The sequence below is a fragment of the Mastacembelus armatus genome, chromosome 5, assembly GCF_900324485.2.
Source record: "Mastacembelus armatus chromosome 5, fMasArm1.2, whole genome shotgun sequence".
Lineage (NCBI taxonomy): Eukaryota > Metazoa > Chordata > Actinopteri > Synbranchiformes > Mastacembelidae > Mastacembelus > Mastacembelus armatus.
In genome coordinates, this window is record NC_046637.1 from 248,305 (window position 1) to 267,721 (window position 19,417).

A 19,417-nucleotide genomic window follows, 5' to 3' on the forward strand; every position below is an offset into this window, starting at 1 on the left:
AGATAGAAGTAGAAGTAGAAGTAGAAATACAATTAGAAGTAGTAATAGAAGTAGCAGTAGAAGTAGTAGTAACAGCAGTAATCTGTGGGAAAGTACACACACCCTGAAACAGTTGTGGTTGACGTAAACAAGGTCAAGAAGATCCCACGTGTCCCCCAAGCCTCTGATCTGTGTGTGTGTGTGTGTGTGTGTGTGTGTGTGTGTGTGAAAGCAGGATCCCACACTTTTATCTATTATGTCTTCTCCTGGATGGGTGAATAAAAGAAGAGGAGGTACCACACAATAGAAGTGTGCCTTCCCAGAGGACGCTGGGTAATTGTGTTTAATTGACAGTTTGTGTTTGAAGACATTTTTCCTCCAAAACGTGTTCGGTCCATGCCTGCATGTTGCTGCAGGTTCAGGTCCATCAGCAGCAGGTTATACACCTGTGTGCTGTCTCTGACACGTTTACAGCCTGATCTAACCCGAGTGTTTTTCTTAATGCAGCAGTGACTTTTCAGGTGAGCTGCTGGCTGCAGAGGCTGGAACCTGGGCGTGGGAACCAGCATGTGCCTTATCTTCATGTGTTTAGTGGCCCTGATCAGGCGGCACACCTGCAGTGGTGCAGACGGCCCCCAGGTTCCCAGGTAATAAAAGTGTGGCTGTGAAGCCTCACAGAGCGGCGGCGGCTCTGCCTCGGCTCAGGCCACCAGGCCAGTTCTCCAGGAGATAATTGATGCCTCTCCGCTATTGTCGCGAGGGCCTCGCCCACCGGCCTCAGAGTGTGGGAAAGCTGATCCTGCCTGGGACTCATGGCTTTGTAATGCTAATGCAGCCTATAAATAGAGGAGCGACTCCTCCGTCACATCACGGCGCACTCTGCTCTGCACCAGGATGGCTCCAACCACCACCTCAGTCTCTCCCATCTCCGTGCTCTCCACCAAAGACAGACACAAAGTAAGTCCTGCTGGGAGTTCGCTCTCATTCCACTGCTGCTTGAACTGATCCAACGTGTTCCTGACCCACCTTCCTGTTCTGCTCCACAGCTCAGGAAACCCGTGGTGGAGAAGATGCGCAGAGATCGCATCAACACCTGCATCGAGCAGCTCAAGGTCCTGCTGGAGAAGGAGTTCCACCAACAGGATCCCAACGGCAAGCTGGAGAAGGCCGACGTCCTGGAGATGACCGTGGTGTTCCTGAAGCAGCAGCTGCAGCCTCCCGCAGCTCAAGGCCACGGATACTCGCACTGCTGGAAGCGGACGCTGCATTTCCTGTCCCAGAACTCCCTGAAGGAGGTGACGCTCCCACGGCTGCAGTACCTACAAACAGCCAGCCAGGAGGCAGGACCCCTTCCACCGGTCCCGTCCTCCCTCAGCCTCAGTCAGACTGCAGGGAAGCAGCCGGCCGGCCCCAGCAGAGCCGTGTGGAGGCCCTGGTAGGATCTGCATGGTGGGGGCCCAGAGAGTGTGGGGGCCCTGCTAGGCGCTGCAGGGTATAGGTCCCAGAGGGTGGAGGACCTTCTAGAAGCTGCAGGGTGGGGGTACCAGAGGGTGGGGGCCCTGCTAGGTGCTGCAGGGTATAGGTCCCAGAGGGTGGAGGTCCTGCTAGAAGCTGCAGGGTGTGGGGCCCAGAGGGTGGAGGCCCTGGTAGAAGCTGCAGGGTGTGGGGCCCAGAGGGTGGAGGACCTGGTAGAAGCTGCAGGGTGTGGGGCCCAGAGGGTGGAGGACATGAAGCAGCTGTTGATGCCTGTGAGACGTGTTTATTCCTCTACGTGAAGTTTGACAGTGACTTTCATAAAGGGACAGTTATGTTCTGTCACATGCACCAACTCATGTTTAAATAAATAAAGTTTAGTTTTGAACCTTTTTTATTGTATCTTATTCCAGATGTTCCCGTCATTTCTCCACGACCGTCTTTATCGCTGATGTTTTTTGTCAAATCGTGAAAATCAAACTTACTGTAACCTGAGCATCACTATATAAAACATATCTCTGAATTCAATACACGTCTGCCTCATTACAGCTGTGTGGGAGACAGATGTGTTGTTAATGTGTCCACATGACAGGAATCAATGTGACCTAAACATGTGGAACATCTGTCTTTAGGACACGTCCAGCTACTGTAGTTCATGTGTCACATCCTTCACGTCAAATGTGCAGACAGCAGTGGATAAAAAACAAAGCGAGAGACCACAAAATGACTTAAGTAGAAGAATGATGCTGTAGAAAATAGAACTGTACTTTAGTAAAAGAAATATTATCAGTAAAGAGTACTAAAAGCATCAAAAGTAAAAGTACTCTTTATGCTCATTTTGTCCACAACATAAGAATTGTTTATTATTTAAGAAATGTTTTTCAAGATGGCTCTGTTTGGACTTCATGGTTCATTTTGTCAGTCGTGTTCCTGCACGCACACAGAACCTTTCTCCACAGTAGTGCAGAACATTTCATTAGTTAGAATCTCCTCACATCTGTCTGTAGCTGAAGGACAACGTCTGTCAGTGTAACTGGGGCCAGTCCAACAGCAGCACAAACTGATCAGCCAGGTGATTGGACTGAAACAGTGTGAACACAAACTGAACATTATCATTTGCTGCAGGACTGGGGGGGATGAGAATAAATATGTGTGTGTGATCTCACTGCAGCTTGCAACACCTGGATGTGACTCCTCACTGAGCATGGATGGGATCCTGAACAGGTGTGGGGCCCCAGGGCCACAGCCTCTGAGTCTTAGCAGCTCACACTGGGGAGTGCAGGCCCAGAGGTATCTGACAGTGTGGATGTAGTACTGGTACAGTGAAGCAGTATCTGACAGTGTGGATGTAGTACTAGTACAGTGAAGCAGTATTTGACAGTGTGGATGTAATACTAGTACAGTGAAGCAGTATCTGACATGTGGATGTAGTACTGGTACAGTGAAGCAGTATTTGACAGTGTGGATGTAATACTAGTACAGTGAAGCAGTATCTGACATGTGGATGTAGTACTGGTACAGTGAAGCAGTATTTGACAGTGTGGATGTAATACTAGTACAGTGAAGCAGTATCTGACAGTGTGGATGTAGTACTAGTACAGTGAAGCAGTATTTGACAGTGTGGATGTAGTACTAGTACAGTGAAGCAGTATTTGACAGTGTGGATGTAATACTAGTACAGTGAAGCAGTATCTGACATGTGGATGTAGTACTGGTACAGTGAAGCAGTATTTGACAGTGTGGATGTAATACTAGTACAGTGAAGCAGTATCTGACAGTGTGGATGTAGTACTAGTACAGTGAAGCAGTATTTGACAGTGTGGATGTAATACTAGTACAGTGAAGCAGTATTTGACAGTGTGGATGTAATACTAGTACAGTGAAGCAGTATCTGACATGTGGATGTAGTACTAGTACAGTGAAGCAGTATTTGACAGTGTGGATGTAATACTAGTACAGTGAAGCAGTATTTGACAGTGTGGATGTAATACTAGTACAGTGAAGCAGTATCTGACATGTGGATGTAGTACTGGTACAGTGAAGCAGTATCTGACAGTGTGGATGTAGTACTGGTACAGTGAAGCAGTATCTGACAGTGTGGATGTAGTACTAGTACAGTGAAGCAGTATTTGACAGTGTGGATGTAATACTAGTACAGTGAAGCAGTATCTGACAGTGTGGATGTAATACTAGTACAGTGAAGCAGTATCTGACAGTGTGGATGTAATACTAGTACAGTGAAGCAGTATCTGACAGTGTGGATGTAATACTAGTACAGTGAAGCAGTATTTGACAGTGTGGATGTAATACTAGTACAGTGAAGCAGTATTTGACAGTGTGGATGTAATACTAGTACAGTGAAGCAGTATTTGACAGTGTGGATGTAGTACTAGTACAGTGAAGCAGTATCTGACAGTGTGGATGTAGTACTAGTACAGTGAAGCAGTATCTGACAGTGTGGATGTAGTACTGGTACAGTGAAGCAGTATCTGACAGTGTGGATGTAGTACTGGTACAGTGAAGCAGTATTTGACAGTGTGGATGTAATACTAGTACAGTGAAGCAGTATTTGACAGTGTGGATGTAGTACTAGTACAGTGAAGCAGTATTTTACAGTGTGGTTGTGTTCGTGCACGTGGAGCTCAGCGTGGTGCACGTGCAGCAGGCCTTTGGTGCTGTGGGCCCACACTCCTCCACCGTTCTGTGCTTCATCCCAGGACAAAGGAAGTGTGCCGAGTTCAATGACCCCCCTGGGCTGGAAACCCTCCTGATCTTGCTGCCGGCAAGAAGAGATGTGTCTGTTGTTCAGGTTTTTCGCTCAACACAGCTCTGGTAACAAGACCTGGGCCCAGGCAATTTCATGTGAAAACAGTTTTGTAAAACTCACCTGCAAACTCAAAAAGTGACTGTTCCCTCCAGCACCAGGCTTGTTGTCATTCAAGCTCCACTGCTTCCATTTTAAATGACACAGAATAAGGGATGGTATCTTGAGTTGTGGCTGAAGTGTGTGTGTGGACCATGAGCTCAGCATGAGACCGGTCGGTGTTATCGGTGATTAATGGGACACAATCAATACGTTTTTATCACCCTGTGTCCCCTGTGTTTTATGGACAGGATGAGGCTCTACAGGGGGCAGCTGTGTGCTATATTTACTTAGAATAGTATTTTTACTGTGTTCTAAGCCTGACCCACGTATATCTAGACTCGCCACTGGAGGATGATGAGTCTGCTGCTGAGCTGTTCAACCACATTCAGCTTTCTTCAAGCACAGGAAAGGAACCACAGCCAACATCACTCATCTGTAGAAATGTTTATTTTCTTCTCTGATGACATTTTTACAAGCTCTTACTTTTCCATAGGAACAGATTTTTGTTTTCATGCACAGTCTTTCTAACAACACACAGTGTCAGTTCACAGCACAACAACAGATTGCTAATCTGTTGTTGTGCCTTCACAAAAGGCACAGAACAAACAAAAACATAATTTCAGCAGAGACACGAAAATACTGACGGTCAGTGTCCAGTTGGCTCAGCATCATGCACATGCAGACGGGTCTCCACAAACTGTCCTCGGTGCCAGCACAGGGATTCTTCCCAGTCCTGCTGCATCGACAGCAGCTCATGGTCTCCAGTGTGAAGATGCCAAAATGTCAGGACCTCCACCCTCTGGGCCCCACACCCTGCAGCTTCTAGCAGGTCCTTCACCCTCTGGGACCTATACCCTCCAGCGCCTAGCAGGGCCCCCACACTCTCTGGGCCCCCACCCTGCAGCTTCTAGCAGGTCCTCCACCCTCTGGGACCTATACCCTGCAGTGCCTAGCAGGGCCCCCACACTCTCTGGGCCCCCACCATGCAGATCCTACCAGGGCCTCCACACGGCTCTGCTGGGGCCGGCCGGCTGCTTCCCTGCAGTCTGACTGAGGCTGAGGGAGGACGGGACCGGTGGAAGGGGTCCTGCCTCCTGGCTGGTTGTTTGTAGGTACTGCAGCCGCGGGAGCGTCACCTCCTTCAGGGAGTTCTGGGACAGGAAATGCAGCGTCCGCTTCCAGCAGTGCGAGTATCCGTGGCCTTGAGCTGCGGGAGGCTGCAGCCGCTGCTTCAGGAACACCACGGTCATCTCCAGGACGTCGGCCTTCTCCAGCTTGCCGTTGGGATCCTGTTGGTGGAAATCCTTCTCCAGCAGGACCTTGAGCTGCTCGATGCAGGTGTTGATGCGATCTCTGCGCATCTTCTCCACCACGGGTTTCCTGAGCTGTGGAGCAGAACAGGAAGGTGGGTCAGGAACACGTTGGATCAGTTCAAGCAGCAGTGGAATGAGAGCGAACTCCCATCAGGACTTACTTTGTGTCTGTCTTTGGTGGAGAGCACGGAGATGGGAGAGACTGAGGTGGTGGTTGGAGCCATCCTGGTGCAGAGCAGAGTGCGCCGTGATGTGACGGAGGAGTCGCTCCTCTATTTATAGGCTGCATTAGCATTACAAAGCCATGAGTCCCAGGCAGGATCAGCTTTCCCACACTCTGAGGCCGGTGGGCGAGGCCCTCGCGACAATAGCAGAGAGGCATCAATTATCTCCTGGAGAACTGGCCTGGTGGCCTGAGCCGAGGCAGAGCCGCCGCCGCTCTGTGAGGCTTCACAGCCACACTTTTATTACCTGGGAACCTGGGGGCCGTCTGCACCACTGCAGGTGTGCCGCCTGATCAGGGCCACTAAACACATGAAGATAAGGCACATGCTGGTTCCCACGCCCAGGTTCCAGCCTCTGCAGCCAGCAGCTCACCTGTGCAGAGATACCCAGTGACCACAGGATAGAGGCAAACCTGTAAATCAAACTGAGTAATCATCATGATTTCTGGTTTCACATCATTTACTTTCATAACTGGATCCAGAAAACAAGGTGATGGCTCCACATTGCCACAGAAGAAGGTTTATCCTGTTATGGATGAGGACGCTTCTCCAAGCAGCATGTGTTGCATAAAAACACAGAGCATGAAGCTCAGCCAGAGGAGATGTGAGCATGTTTTAGTTTTCCTGCTTATTTATTCTGATCATTTTACACTTTGACCTATTGAAACTTTCTCTGAAGCTGAAGCTGTGTCCGGTCCAGGTTTAGCCAGTCCAGAAAGGATCTGGTCTATATGGTCAGGTTTGGTGAGGGTTCACACTGTGAACGCAGAATCAGAAGAATTTGTTGTCATTGTACGAAACATACAACAAAATTACAGGAACAGTCTGAGAAAATATCGAGTCAAACAGTTAATGTTAAAACAACCTCCTTCATGAATCAAACTAATCTGAATGCGAGTTTTAAAGTTCTTGTCTCTATTATAAGCGATCAAATTTCAGCTTTTATGTTTCCAACCAGCGGTGTGTAAACGGTATTTTTGCTTTCGCCTTTCGCTGCAAAAAAAATGATTTTGTTCCCACCGCGGCTTCCGTACCGTGAGAGGCGTTGACAGGAGCTGGTTCTGTGGCAGATACTGGATTTTGAGCCCCGACAGCAGCGGGACCACAATACATTTATCGGTTCGGTCCCACAGCAGCGGGACCACAACACATTTATCAGCCGGAGACGTGCGGACGCGGCGGGACTGACCTGGAGGAGACGCTCGTTCCGCCCGACGGAAGCGGTGAGTGTCGGTGTGAGCTCGGCAGTTAGCCGTTAGCCGCGGAGCTAGCCGGGACGGGGGACACCGCAGCCCACGGAGCGGACCCACCGGTCCCGACGGTCAGGCCCAAGTCCAGACTTGGTTCAGAGACTGAGCTGCACAACGCTGCGCCAACACCACCGAGCTAGCAGGCTAACAGCTGCGTCTGGCTAATATCTGACGTCAGCACGTTGCTCTTCGTATGTCAGGTGGAAATGTGTCAGCTTCAGGTAGTGACCGGTATCAGCTTCAGGTAGTGATAGGTATCGGCTTCAGGTAGTGACCGGTCTCGGCTTCAGGTAGTGACAGTAGTGACCGGTATCGGCTTCAGGTAGTGACCGGTCTCAGCTTCAGGTAGTGACAGTAGTGACAGGTATCAGCTTCAGGTAGTGACCGGTCTCAGCTTCAGGTAGTGACAGTAGTGACCGGTCTCAGCTTCAGGTAGTGACAGTAGTGACAGGTATCAGCTTCAGGTAGTGACAGGTATCGGCTTCAGGTAGTGACCGGTCTCGGCTTCAGGTAGTGACAGTAGTGACCGGTATCGGCTTCAGGTAGTGACAGTAGTGACCGGTATCAGCTTCAGGTATTGACAGTAGTGACCGGTATCAGCTTCAGGTATTGACAGTAGTGACCGGTATCAGCTTCAGGTAGTGACAGTAGTGACCGGTATCAGCTTCAGGTAGTGACCGGTCTCAGCTTCAGGAAGTGACAGTAGTGACCAGTATCAGCTTCAGGTAGTGACAGTAGTGACAGGTATCAGCTTCAAGTAGTGACCGGTCTCAGCTTCAGGTAGTGACAGTAGTGACAGGTATCAGCTTCAGGTAGTGACAGTAGTGACCGGTCTCAGCTTCAGGTAGTGACCGGTCTCGGCTTCAGGTAGTGACAGTAGTGACCGGTATCAGCTTCAGGTAGTGACAGTAGTGACAGGTATCAGCTTCAGGTAGTGACAGTAGTGACCGGTATCAGCTTCAGGTAGTGACAGTAGTGACCGGTCTCGGCTTCAGGTAGTGACAGTAGTGACCGGTATCGGCTTCAGGTAGTGACCGGTCTCAGCTTCAGGTAGTGACAGTAGTGACAGGTCTCAGCTTCAGGTAGTGACAGTAGTGACAGGTATCAGCTTCAGATAGTGACCGGTCTCAGCTTCAGGTAGTGACAGTAGTGACCGGTATCAGCTTCAGGTATTGACAGTAGTGACCGGTATCAGCTTCAGGTATTGACAGTAGTGACCGGTATCAGCTTCAGGTATTGACAGTAGTGACCGGTCTCAGCTTCAGGTAGTGACAGTAGTGACTGGTATCAGCTTCAGGTAAGTGACAGTAGTGACCGGTATCAGCTTCAGGTAGTGACCGGTCTCGGCTTCAGGTAGTGACCGGTCTCAGCTTCAGGTAGTGACAGTAGTGACCGGTATCAGCTTCAGGTAGTGACCGGTATCGGCTTCAGGTAGTGACCGGTCTCAGCTTCAGGTAGTGACAGTAGTGACCGGTATCAGCTTCAGGTATTGACAGTAGTGACCGGTCTCAGCTTCAGGTAGTGACAGTAGTGACCGGTCTCAGCTTCAGGTAGTGACAGTAGTGACCGGTCTCAGCTTCAGGTAGTGACAGTAGTGACCGGTATCAGCTTCAGGTAGTGAAAGTAGTGACCGGTCTCGGCTTCAGGTAGTGACCGGTCTCGGCTTCAGGTAGTGACCGGTATCAGCTTCAGGTAGTGACAGTAGTGACCGGTCTCAGCTTCAGGTAGTGACCGGTCTCAGCTTCAGGTAGTGACCGGTCTCAGCTTCAGGTAATGACAGTAGTGACCGGTCTCAGCTTCAGGTATTGACAGTAGTGACCGGTCTCAGCTTCAGGTATTGACAGTAGTGACCGGTCTCAGCTTCAGGTAGTGACAGCAGTGACCGGTCTCAGCTTCAGGTAGTGACCGGTCTCAGCTTCAGGTAGTGACCGGTCTCAGCTTCAGGTAGTGACAGTAGTGACCGGTCTCAGCTTCAGGTAGTGACAGTAGTGACCGGTCTCAGCTTCAGGTAGTGACAGTAGTGACCGGTCTCAGCTTCAGGTAGTGACCGGTCTCAGCTTCAGGTAGTGACAGTAGTGACCGGTCTCAGCTTCAGGTAGTGACAGTAGTGACCGGTCTCAGCTTCAGGTAGTGACAGCAGTGACTGGTATCAGCTTCAGGTAGTGACGGTACACAGTTTAATCCAGTGGTTCCCAAACTGGGTTGGTTCCCTCCAGAGGGTGACTGATGAAGATGATGATGAAGGTCCAGATGTTGATTGATAATTATTGTTTCAGAGGGAAGAAGCAGTCGGTGTTTCAGGGTTAATTGGACATTGTTTGAGCAGCCCTGTGTACCCACCTGTGTACCCACCTGTGTATTCAAAAGTGTGAAATCTTTTGTATCATCGATTCACTTCTGAAACAGGACGTCTGCTAATGTTAAACTGGATGACCCGTCCTCCTGTAGCGTTTATTGATCCACACGTTATTATTGATTCCTGATTGTATTAGTAATACCTCTGTTCTCATGGTGTGTTTCCCAGCAGTGTATGGGTCCAGGTGACTCCTGTCCGACAGTATGAGCTCTAAAGGAGGCGGCACCGCTCTGACCCGCCGCAACTACCGGCTGTCTTCAGACATGGACAAGCCCAGAGCTACAGGTACGAGGTGTAGGTGCACCACTGTTGTGCTGCAGGATGGAGGAGCACAGGTGTGTTTGCAGGCACTGAACAATGATGCTGCAGCTGATGGTTGCGTCTGTTTCTCCCTCAGGTATCGTGAACGAGAAGCTGCTGAGCGACTTCCTGCATCATGTGTTTCCCTCAGCCAATCAGGGGCCCGCGGTGGCCTCCCTCAGGTGATGTGTCTCCTGCAACCAAATATGTTTATTTCAGTCAGCAGATTAAACATCCCTGATATTTCACTGAAAAATCAACCCTATATCAATGTTCACAGTTTTTACAGTCTGTTGTTGTGTCAGGTCAACTGGGGTGGGGGTGTTGTTGTCCACTGGGAGCAGTGCTGGTTGTACAGTCTGACGCAAAGACAGATGCAAAATAATAAGAACCAATAAAATAGAAAGTAGAAAAAGAATTCAAATAAAACCTAAGAGAGAAGAACCTTTTTCATTTTTCCTGGTCTAGGTCTGAGGACACAGGCTGCCAGACAGTCTGAGTCAATAGAAGAATGAAGTAAATAAAACAAGTCAAACGAGGTCTGGAGGTCAGAGCTGTTCTCCTCGCGTGGCCTGACCCAGCTCCTCAGGGTGCAGAACTAAAATCCTGTAACACCCTGTGGAAACTAATCCGGTCAGAGACCGACAACTCGTCTGTCTGCTTTCATGGGTTGTGCTAAAGGAGCAAGAGAGAAAACTGGGTCACAGTAAAACTCAGTTTATTAGGAACCCCTGTGTCGGACCCAGTCAGTTTATTAGGAAGCCCCGTGTCAGACACTGTCGGTTTATTAGGAACCCCCGTGTCAGACACTGTCGGTTTAGTAGGAACCCCCGTGTGGGACCCAGTCAGTTTATTAGGAACCCCCGTGTCAGACACTGTCGGTTTATTAGGAACCCCTGTGTCGGACCCAGTCAGTTTATTAGGAACCCCTGTGTCGGACCCAGTCGGTTTATTAGGAACCCGTGTAGACTCTAGTTGGTCTAATCCAACAGTGCTGCAGTAAATCCACCTTCATGAAAGTGATAATGTTCAGTTTATGTTCAGGCTGTTTCACATTCACCTGAAGGGTGGAGTTTGTGCTGCTGTTGGACTGGACTCTGTTATGCTGACAGCATCTCTGGCCTTTGGTGGGCTCGTGTTTCTGTGCCCTCTCTAAGCTGCACAGACTCATGTTACTGTCAGCAGCTCTATACATAGACCCTTCAGTATATGTATAGAGCTGTGTCCCGTGTTCGGTTGCGTGTTTCCCCTTTTCAGATGACAGCTTCAGTTTCACACGGTGCCAAGGTTTGGCAACTTGTCCAGACCACACGACGTAGTTCCTGTTTAAAAATAAGTCCTGTTCATTCCCTGGTCCAGGAAAATGTTTTGTGTTAACACAGAGGGTGTGTTTAAACAGAACACTGATGGTTGTTTTAATGAAACACTGAACTATTAGACATGTGACAAAGAGACCAACCTTTATTCAGGTCTCTGGTTCTCAACTGGTGGCTGGAGGTCCGAAAGTGGATTGCATATTCATCCTGAGAGGCTCACAGGCATCCTCGCAAACAAAACAACTAATACTTTACAGTTCACTTTGATACTTTATTTTGAAGGACCACGTCCTAGTTCATGAATGGTGCTACAATGCACAGTAGAGCACCGGTGCCAGTGTGTGGTCCTGTGTTGGACCGTGTTTCCTTCTCCTGACCGCAGCTGTGCTCAAACAGTAGTGGTTCATCGATCAACAAAGGACTGGTCAAGGAACAGTTTCCCAACATGATCATTTGGTTTTACGTAGAAAAAACAGCCAAATCTTTGCCACTCTGCTAAATTTCTCTTTACAAACAGAAACAAGTGTAAGAGATTTGTAAAATAAGACTAAAGAGCAGAGTGTCGTTATTTGGCTGCTGATCGTGCAGCTGTTTCTGTTGTGCAGGAAGCCTCTTGGTTTCCAGGATCTGGGCACTCACCTGGAGAGACTGCTGTCTGAGGGCGAAGCCAGCGAGGACAACAGAGGTGAAGCTACACACACACACACACACACACACACTGCAGACATGCATTTTTAAATGGGATCAGTAGAACAAATACTGGACAGTGCTTGAATGTCTGTGCAGATCAGCCTATGGAGGGTCGTCTGGGTCCTCAGCCGGTCGTCCTGGATCACACCAGTGGCTTCGAGGGGCTTCTGTTCGTAGACGACGACCTGTTAGGGGTGAGACGACTGATTCTCGTCATATTGCATCGCTTCTGTAAACCTTGCAATAACTGTTTTTGTACTACTTGACCTTTGGTGTAACTTTTATGATTTCAGGTCATTGGCCATAGCAACTTCAGCTCCATCAGAGCAACCACATGTGTTTATAAAGGTAAGTCCATGAGACAGCTGTCCCAGTTCATGTCATTACAGGATGAAAACCGTATGAGGAGGAGACGGGTTTGAATTTAAAATCAAATCTGTGCACATCTGCTCGGTTTAACCCGTTTGGCTTCTCCAGTCAGAGCGGTCTAAGACCAACACGTTCCCAGGACCTGATATAAAGACACGTCAGCGTTATTGTTTTTTCTAATGGTAAACCACATAGGACTGAAAATGTGGAATTGGATCTAAAATTAGCAACGATTAGCATCATTTCCCTTTTAGACAACTGCAGTTTTAATATCAGATCACAAGAAAACTTCATTTTTGTATTTGTTTTCTTTGTGTCTGCAGGGAAATGGGCGTATGAGGTGCTGATCTCCTCCCAGGGCCTGATGCAGATCGGGTGGTGTACCCTCAACTGTCGCTTCAACCAGGAGGTACACACACACACACACACACACACACACTGTATTTCCATCTGTCCCTCCATGTTTTCCCGGTTCTTCTGGGGAGTTTCTGGGTTTGAATGGAGGGTCTGAGGACAGACAGGCGCCTCAGCTGGACACACAGTTACGTTGTTGAGCTGCAGAGATAAAACCGGACGTGACGATCGCTCTGCAGACGCTGTAACTGTCTCTGTGTGTCGACCACTCAGGAGGGCGTGGGCGACACTCCTGACTCCTACGCTTATGATGGAAACAGAGTGAGGAAGTGGAACGTGACCACCACTAACTATGGAAAGGTGAACACTGCACATGTGAAAGTGGAGATTGTCTTGTTCTTTATTGTTTTACTTTCTGTAACACCGCCTGCTCTGTTGTTGCTTCAGTCGTGGGCGGCTGGAGACATCGTCAGCTGCCTCATAGACCTGGACGAGGGAACCATCACGTTCTGTCTGTGAGTAACTGACCTCAGTCACGGTCATTAGCAGCAGGCCTGGCGGTCGTGTGCTGGGGCTGTTTTCCTGAGCGTGTCTCTTCATGTCCTCAGGAACGGCCAGTCTCTGGGCACAGCGTTCACCAACATTAAAATGGGTCCAGGCGTCGCTTACTTTCCTGCCATCAGCCTTTCCTTTAAGGAGTCGGTGGCTTTCAACTTTGGCAGCAGACCCCTCAGATATCCTTTCAGGACAGGCCGCTCTGTTTTTGTTATTATTGTTGAGTGGCCATGTCTTTCTACAGTCTCTGAAGTGAAAGTGTTCAGCCTTTATAGCTGTTCAGCAGAGAGAAGCTGCAGTGGAACCAGAGCCTGTAAACAGGGACGGCCTCTGGAGCTGGTTTTTGGAAACAGACGGGCCGGCCTCTGGAGCTGGTTTTTGGAAACAGACGGGCCTCCCAATGTTGGTGAGGAAGAACCATGTGAGCCAGGTCAGCGGTGTGGCTCCCTGATGTGTTTTTAATAGTTTTTGGACAACAGTGGAGGTCTACGGCACCGACCCATAAGCTGAACCGGGTTCTGGATTCACACACATTTATTGGTGCTGTCAGTCTCTGGATGGGATCTGGACTCAGTGACACACACACAGAATCAGGTTTAATAGCACATTGGCTGCATGTGCTAAGGTGGTTGTTGTTTTGTTGGAAAATGGGTCGTAGAATAAACATCTCAGTATCAAACAAAATTTTTATAGCAAGTGCATTTCAGTGACATGTGAGAAAACTGACTTCATGTGTTAAATGTGCATCACAAAACAAGGATTCATGTGTGTGACCAGATGTGAACAATGTAAACATGGAAACTGTCACTTCTTGTTTTTGCTTCATAAGAACAGTGTTTGTCTTTAACCCCGGTGTGATTCACGTACCCCGTGGAGGGCTACCTGCCCCTGCAGAACCCCCCGACTGCAGACCTGTTGAAGGCTCACAAGCTGCTGGGCTACATCAAGAATGTCCTCTCCATCTCCATCGATATTCAGGTAGCAACAGGATAACTGCTCCGTGGTTTTATTTCAGTCTTTGCTGCGTGTTTGTGTGTATTATTGATTGTCTGATTGATTGTCAGTTTTACAGCAGCCAGTTCTGTCCTTACATTATTAACGTGTGTGTCTCCTGTCGGTCACATGTAACGACCTGACGCCTCCCCCCTGCGTCGTTCCTGCTGATGCTGCAGGAGGAACGGCTGGTGGAGAAGGACTGTGCCGTTTGGAGGCTTCATGGAGAGCCCACAGTCCTCATCACTCTGGCTCACATCTTCAACCACTTCGCTCCACTCATGGTGAAGCCTCTCATTGTTTGCATCGTTGGAGTTTGCTTTGCTGTGGTCACAGAGACATGTGGTGATGAGGGCAGTGCATTTTTATCATCATTTATAAAATGTCAACAGTGTGTGAAAAATCCTGAAAGGTTCATGGAGCTGAAGGTGATGAATTCGAACAGAGATGTCCACCGTCTAAATATATTAAAGAGAAATGCAGTAAATGGTCACATTAGGAAAGGCGTGGGTGTTTTGTTAAAAATGATTAATCCATGTCAAAACAGTTTCCAGTTCTTTTTCTGCCGATTGACTGATCATATCAGCTCAGGCAGCGTGTCATTTTGTGCTGAATCTGCAGCTTTATTTTAGAGTCACCGTGTGCAGGATCTGTTCACTTCGGCTGCGTCTGGTGCGTGTGTTAATCTGAAAGCACCGGCAGATTCAGTCCAGTGCCACCGAGACGAAACAGACATTTTACAGACACAGTTTCCTGTGTGCTGACAGGTGTCTAAATGAGACTTTCATTGTGGTGACAGTGTTGGTCTTCTGTCCTTTCAGTGTAAAGTTTACCTGGTGGAGGATGTACTGATGAGCTTCCTGTTGGGGATCCTGGAGGGCGGAGGCTCAGTAGACGAGCATCCACTTATACAGCAGCTTCTGGATCTCTTCTGGCTGCTGATGGAGGTAAACACACACACACACACGTGTTGGTTTTTCTATATGTGGGAATCATTAGTTAGTATCAAATGATCTATAATTCATCATCAGTGCTTTTGCTTTCTCAGATTGTTTACAATAAACCACATAGTATCAACCAAACCAACATCATCTCTTGACTCCCACGTCAGTATGAGCTGTGGTTTCTGAGGCCCAGTCCCAGAGATTGTGAACTTCAGCAACAACTTGACACTGATGCTGTTTTTAAGCACCAATGATGCACAGAGCTCATGAGGTTTTGTTCTGTTGTGCAGGAGAAGATTCAACCCCTTAGACTGTGGCTCTGTTTAAGGGGGCAACTTAGAAACCAGGGGTCAGAGTGTCAGTTTCTTTCAGCTGCTCAGCCACTGTCTGTTTTCTGCAGGACTACGAAGTGAACGAGTGCCTGAAGCAGCTAATGATGTCCCTGCTGAGGGCCTATCGCTTCTCTCCCATCATCCCTGACCTGGGCTTCCAGGTAGGACTGAGACCGGCTCACCTGACCCCCAGGCTCTGATCTCTGTGGTTGATTCACGCTCAGTTAAAAGGATCTGACAGCAGAGGTCAGAAATCAGGAGATAAATAGGTCGTTGAATCACTCAGATATGTGCTACATCAGGCTCCGTAGACAGAAAGGGAACCATCACTGAGTGGACGATGAGATGATCAGAAAAAACACTCCTTTAGAGTGAACACATGTAACATTCATTTATTCAGGGGGAAACTGATTTGCCCTGTCATGTGACTTCTGTTTGTGTTAACTTGAACTTAAAGTTACATGTTTAATTCTAAGTTATAACAAATTCAAACATCTGAAATCCAGGTTTCGGTACTTTCAGGTTCCTGGCTTGGACTGTGTCAGTCTCCAGTGCTGTTGTGTTTGTTCCTGTGTTTCAGATCCACTATCTGCGTCTGACCACCGCCATCCTGCGTCACGAGAAGTCCAGGAAGTACCTGCTCAATAATGTCCTATATCCTTTTGTTCTGAAGTCTTACCTGTGCGATGGAAACACCTGGTGCTGAGGAAGGTGGAGAAAGTGTCAGGCAGTGGATGTTTCAATGTACAGTGCGTCTGGGTCCTGTTGTCTCCTTAACACAGCGTTACCTTTGACGTCCTGCGTTCAGTCGTGTTTTTTTACATCAAGACTCCTCTGAGGGTGAAGGAGGCGGGGCTAGAGGAGCTCATCCCAACCACCTGGTGGCCAACGCACTTTGACAAAGAGGTAACGCTGGGTTTCACAGGTTTAATTTTACTTTAGCTGCACACAGCTGTGTGTGTGTCAGTAAACTAACCTGTTTGACACCATGCAGTGGGCTTCAGTCTCTCTGGCTGGACTCATGGACTTCATGGTTTCAGTTTGGGCAACACACGAGGCTTGTTAGTGACGTTGGCGAAGGAGATGCTTGGCCATGTGTGCACCTACAAATCTGAGTATTTGTTGCTGTCTGTGTCTTGTTGACACGTAAACTTGTGGTTTGGATCCTTTTCAGTTTTCTGAACGTGGCCCTGCTGCCTCCCGCCTGCTTCATTTCATGTCTGTTCATGTTGTTGTTCTTCCTCAGGCGACCTGCAGGGCCTGTGTTTATCAGTCGTCTCAGAGCAGGAAATCAGGTCCCGCTGGCCAGAAAGGCTTGTAGGAGAAAAATCACTGTTGTTAATTAGTGAGCTGCCTCACGTCTGTGCAGTGGAGCTGCAGAGTCCTGGCCTGTCAGTCCTGGTCAGGCTGAGCCACGTTCAAGGGCAGGACACAAGGTTGTTCACTGATGAGGGTGAGATTATTATTAGAGACTGTTGCCTGTATTGTGTGTTTCAGCAGGAATAAAGCAGATTCCTGTCCCTCCACCCTGTGTGAAGGAGGCTTTATCCATTAGTTATGACACATGTTCCCGTTGTACAGTTTTAGCTGTTGTCAGGGAGCCTTCTGCAGGTTAAAGGTTAATTCACGTCTTTTTTCCATCACTCTCTCCTACGTGGCTCATTTACATCTGACCATCAGCCCGGCCCACACTCAGCCTCACCTGGCAGGCTGCTAAAAGAAGTGAATGCAGTGAAAATGTCTGACTGAAGGGCTAACTTGTGATTTCCCACCTCAGGAACTACTCTTCTGTCTTTGGCGGTTTGGGGACTGGTTGTCTGGTTTTGTTGTTTCACTGCCGTTAGGAGCCTGTGAGGCCATTTGATTGCACAGATGCTGACCGACTGCTTTGCCTTCTGATTTGAGATATTTTTGTTTTTGTATCCAGGGTAAAGATGAACGGGAGCCCAGAGACGAGAGCGCAGATGAACGACTGAGACGTCGAGCCTACGAGAGAGGCTGCCAGAGACTCAAAAAGAGGATTGAAGGTCAGGCTGATTTATTTTTACTTTATGGTCGACTAACACGCCTCTGAAATTACCTGTTTACCTGCTTCCTCAAGGCTCCAGGTCTGATGTTGTTGTCGAGTCAGGTCTTTATCATATTCTCTGTTTTGCTTGTAGTGGTAGAAGAACTGCAGGTTCAGATCCTGAGGCTGCTGCTCAACAACAAAGACAAGACAACGGTACGTGCGCTTATTTTCCGTGTGTGTGTGCGTGTGTGTGTGTGTGCGTGTGTGTGTGTGTGCGTGTGTGTGTGTGTGCGTGTGTGTGTGTGCGTGCGTGCGTGCGTGTGTGTGTTATTCTACCTGAGTGGTTTCTACAGCAGCCTCCACCTCTGGAGCGTCGCCGATTACAGGTGAAGTGACAGAATCTGCAGCTTCAGTTCAGCTGATGACAAACTCTCCAGACCACCGATACAGAGTTCATCAAAAAGACCTTGTTGATGGTCTGATCTATAATTAATATTCGTCAGAATCAAACAGCTCTGGTTACGGGTTCTCTCCAGCCTCTTTAGACTCAGCTGTCACATTGTGGGTCTGAACATGGGACAGAGCTCTGACAGGAACATCTCTCTGCGTCTCTTTCAGGGCGAAGCTTCACGCTACATCTTCCTGAATAAGTTCAGGAAGTTTCTCCAGGAAAACGCCAGCAACAGAGGGGTAAGAGTGACGGTTGGTGGGGGGGGGTGTCAACCTGAGTCTCCCCAGTAGGTAGAACCTGCTCTGATCCCTCTTGTAAAGGGCATCAGTCCAGTCTGTTCCTGAGAGTCCAGTCTCTCACTGTCCCTTCCCTGGATGTCCACTGGTGTTGGTGAGGGCTGTATTTCTGTCTAAATACTTTAGTTTCTACAGTTTAGGAACTCAGAAACTGCTCGGGTAAGTGAAGAGGAGCTGGATCGTTCCATGTGTTCGTTCCTGGTTCTTCGATGTTGATTGTAGGAGCTGAAACATGTTTGTTGTGGTGCAGCTGAGGCCTCCGTCTGGGTCACTGGTACATGTATGTACAACTGTGTGTTGTGCATGTTTCAGCAGCACCCTACAGCTCTGTGTCCCCCCGAGTACATGGTGTGTTTCCTCCACCGCCTCCTCACGGCCGTGCGGGCGTGCTGGGACGAAAGCAGCAGAAAGTGTCCGGGCAGCATCAGCAGCGAAGGTACGACTCCGCCGTGCTTTTCTTCATGTCGGCATGTCATGATTCTTGTCCAGCGTTACACTGTCTGGGCTCAGTTCAACTTCCATAACTAAGCAGAGAATAAATTAGATGAATTTGTTTTTCAAATGGATCCAGAAGAAAGTCAGACCTGAGCCATGAAGCTGTGGCAGGAGAGCACAGACAGGTGGATGTCCCTGCTGTCATTTTATCAACCAGACCAAACACAGTGACAGAGTCATGTTTAAGATGTACATAAATGTGTTATGAATGGATATAAACATTGGTCTTCCAGGCAGGAGATGTGTTTAAATCAGTCTGCACAGACAGTGTTTGGTCTGAATGATGCTGGTGAGGGCTTTTCTGTCAGTGGACACAGGATGGAGTGGCATCGTTTCAGCTCCAGCTCTTCTCTGAGTGTCAGAGCGTCTTCAGTCAACCAGTCTGTGAATCAGCTGCCTGTTCAAGGGAAAAATGTGTGTGATGTGTGTTTGCTTTGTGCTCCTGGGCTCTCAGGACTTCTGTGAACGGATGTGAAGATCTTCTTGCTTTTCCCGCTTGTGAATTATGATGAAAACATCTGTCTGTTCTGTCTGCAGATGCCTACGTCCCTCCCCAGCTCTTCTACAATGGGAAGGTGGACTACTTTGACCTGCAGAGACTGGGGGGGCTCCTGTCCCACTTAAAGAAAACACTCAAAGGTTGGTGACGCCACAAATCACTCGCCTGTTACCTGTTTTCACCACCAAATTCACTGAACCTTCCAGCATTGCTAACATGAGCTCCAGCAGCACATACATAATATAAACTGGGGCAGAAGCCATCTGTGTTAATGGGATTTGTCCAGTTCTCACTGATTTTCACACTGACATTGAAAACCACTGTTCTGGATCAGTAGCCAAAGCTTTCTGT

General features: G+C 48.6%; 3 protein-coding genes across 7 annotated transcripts in view; 2 read left to right on the forward strand and 1 right to left on the reverse strand.

Annotated features, from left to right (window-relative positions):
- The first annotated feature begins 741 nt into the window (after positions 1 to 741).
- her15.1 (hairy and enhancer of split-related 15, tandem duplicate 1) lies at positions 742 to 1,485 on the forward strand. Its single transcript, XM_026307514.1, has 2 exons — positions 742 to 936; positions 1,026 to 1,485. Exons 1-2 carry the CDS (start codon positions 874 to 876, stop codon positions 1,416 to 1,418), a joined length of 456 nt encoding a protein of 151 aa, XP_026163299.1. The 5' UTR covers positions 742 to 873; the 3' UTR covers positions 1,419 to 1,485.
- A 3,538-nt stretch (positions 1,486 to 5,023) lies between these two features.
- On the reverse strand, positions 5,024 to 6,892 carry LOC113130191 (transcription factor HES-5-like). The gene is made up of 3 exons (XM_026306592.2): positions 6,320 to 6,892; positions 5,793 to 6,228; positions 5,024 to 5,703 (listed from the first exon to the last, which is right to left on the reverse strand). Exons 2-3 carry the CDS (start codon positions 5,853 to 5,855, stop codon positions 5,311 to 5,313), a joined length of 456 nt encoding a protein of 151 aa, XP_026162377.1. The 5' UTR covers positions 5,856 to 6,228; positions 6,320 to 6,892; the 3' UTR covers positions 5,024 to 5,310.
- The window catches only part of rnf123 (ring finger protein 123), a 74,866-nt gene continuing 62,330 nt past the window's right edge, over positions 6,882 to 19,417 (forward strand). For 2 of the 5 annotated variants that reach the window (XM_026306587.1, XM_026306589.1), the window contains exons 1-21: positions 6,882 to 7,078; positions 9,630 to 9,746; positions 9,859 to 9,943; positions 11,683 to 11,762; positions 11,864 to 11,961; positions 12,061 to 12,115; positions 12,460 to 12,545; positions 12,764 to 12,850; positions 12,938 to 13,005; positions 13,099 to 13,224; positions 13,909 to 14,023; positions 14,218 to 14,322; positions 14,860 to 14,985; positions 15,383 to 15,475; positions 15,895 to 15,968; positions 16,103 to 16,220; positions 17,242 to 17,341; positions 17,477 to 17,538; positions 17,944 to 18,015; positions 18,385 to 18,508; positions 19,105 to 19,206. In XM_026306587.1, the coding sequence (XP_026162372.1) occupies positions 9,665 to 9,746; positions 9,859 to 9,943; positions 11,683 to 11,762; positions 11,864 to 11,961; positions 12,061 to 12,115; positions 12,460 to 12,545; positions 12,764 to 12,850; positions 12,938 to 13,005; positions 13,099 to 13,224; positions 13,909 to 14,023; positions 14,218 to 14,322; positions 14,860 to 14,985; positions 15,383 to 15,475; positions 15,895 to 15,968; positions 16,103 to 16,220; positions 17,242 to 17,341; positions 17,477 to 17,538; positions 17,944 to 18,015; positions 18,385 to 18,508; positions 19,105 to 19,206 (1,858 nt within the window). In that variant the 5' untranslated portion in view covers positions 6,882 to 7,078; positions 9,630 to 9,664. The remainder of the gene's footprint in view (positions 7,079 to 9,629; positions 9,747 to 9,858; positions 9,944 to 11,682; positions 11,763 to 11,863; positions 11,962 to 12,060; positions 12,116 to 12,459; positions 12,546 to 12,763; positions 12,851 to 12,937; positions 13,006 to 13,098; positions 13,225 to 13,908; positions 14,024 to 14,217; positions 14,323 to 14,859; positions 14,986 to 15,382; positions 15,476 to 15,894; positions 15,969 to 16,102; positions 16,221 to 17,241; positions 17,342 to 17,476; positions 17,539 to 17,943; positions 18,016 to 18,384; positions 18,509 to 19,104; positions 19,207 to 19,417) is intronic. The other 3 variants (XM_026306590.1, XM_026306591.1, XM_026306588.1) reach the window with 2 other exon arrangements.

What these genes read in the sequence shown, in the direction of transcription:
- LOC113130191 (XM_026306592.2), bottom strand. Translation starts at nt 5,855, where the DNA reads ATGGCTCCAACCACCACCTCAGTCTCTCCCATCTCCGTGCTCTCCACC. An exon ending in CCACCAAAGACAGACACAAA is followed by an intron (nt 5,704 to 5,792) that starts GTAAGTCCTGAT and finishes TCTGCTCCACAG; the next exon opens with CTCAGGAAACCCGTGGTGGA.
- her15.1 (XM_026307514.1), top strand. Translation starts at nt 874, where the DNA reads ATGGCTCCAACCACCACCTCAGTCTCTCCCATCTCCGTGCTCTCCACC. An exon ending in CCACCAAAGACAGACACAAA is followed by an intron (nt 937 to 1,025) that starts GTAAGTCCTGCT and finishes TCTGCTCCACAG; the next exon opens with CTCAGGAAACCCGTGGTGGA.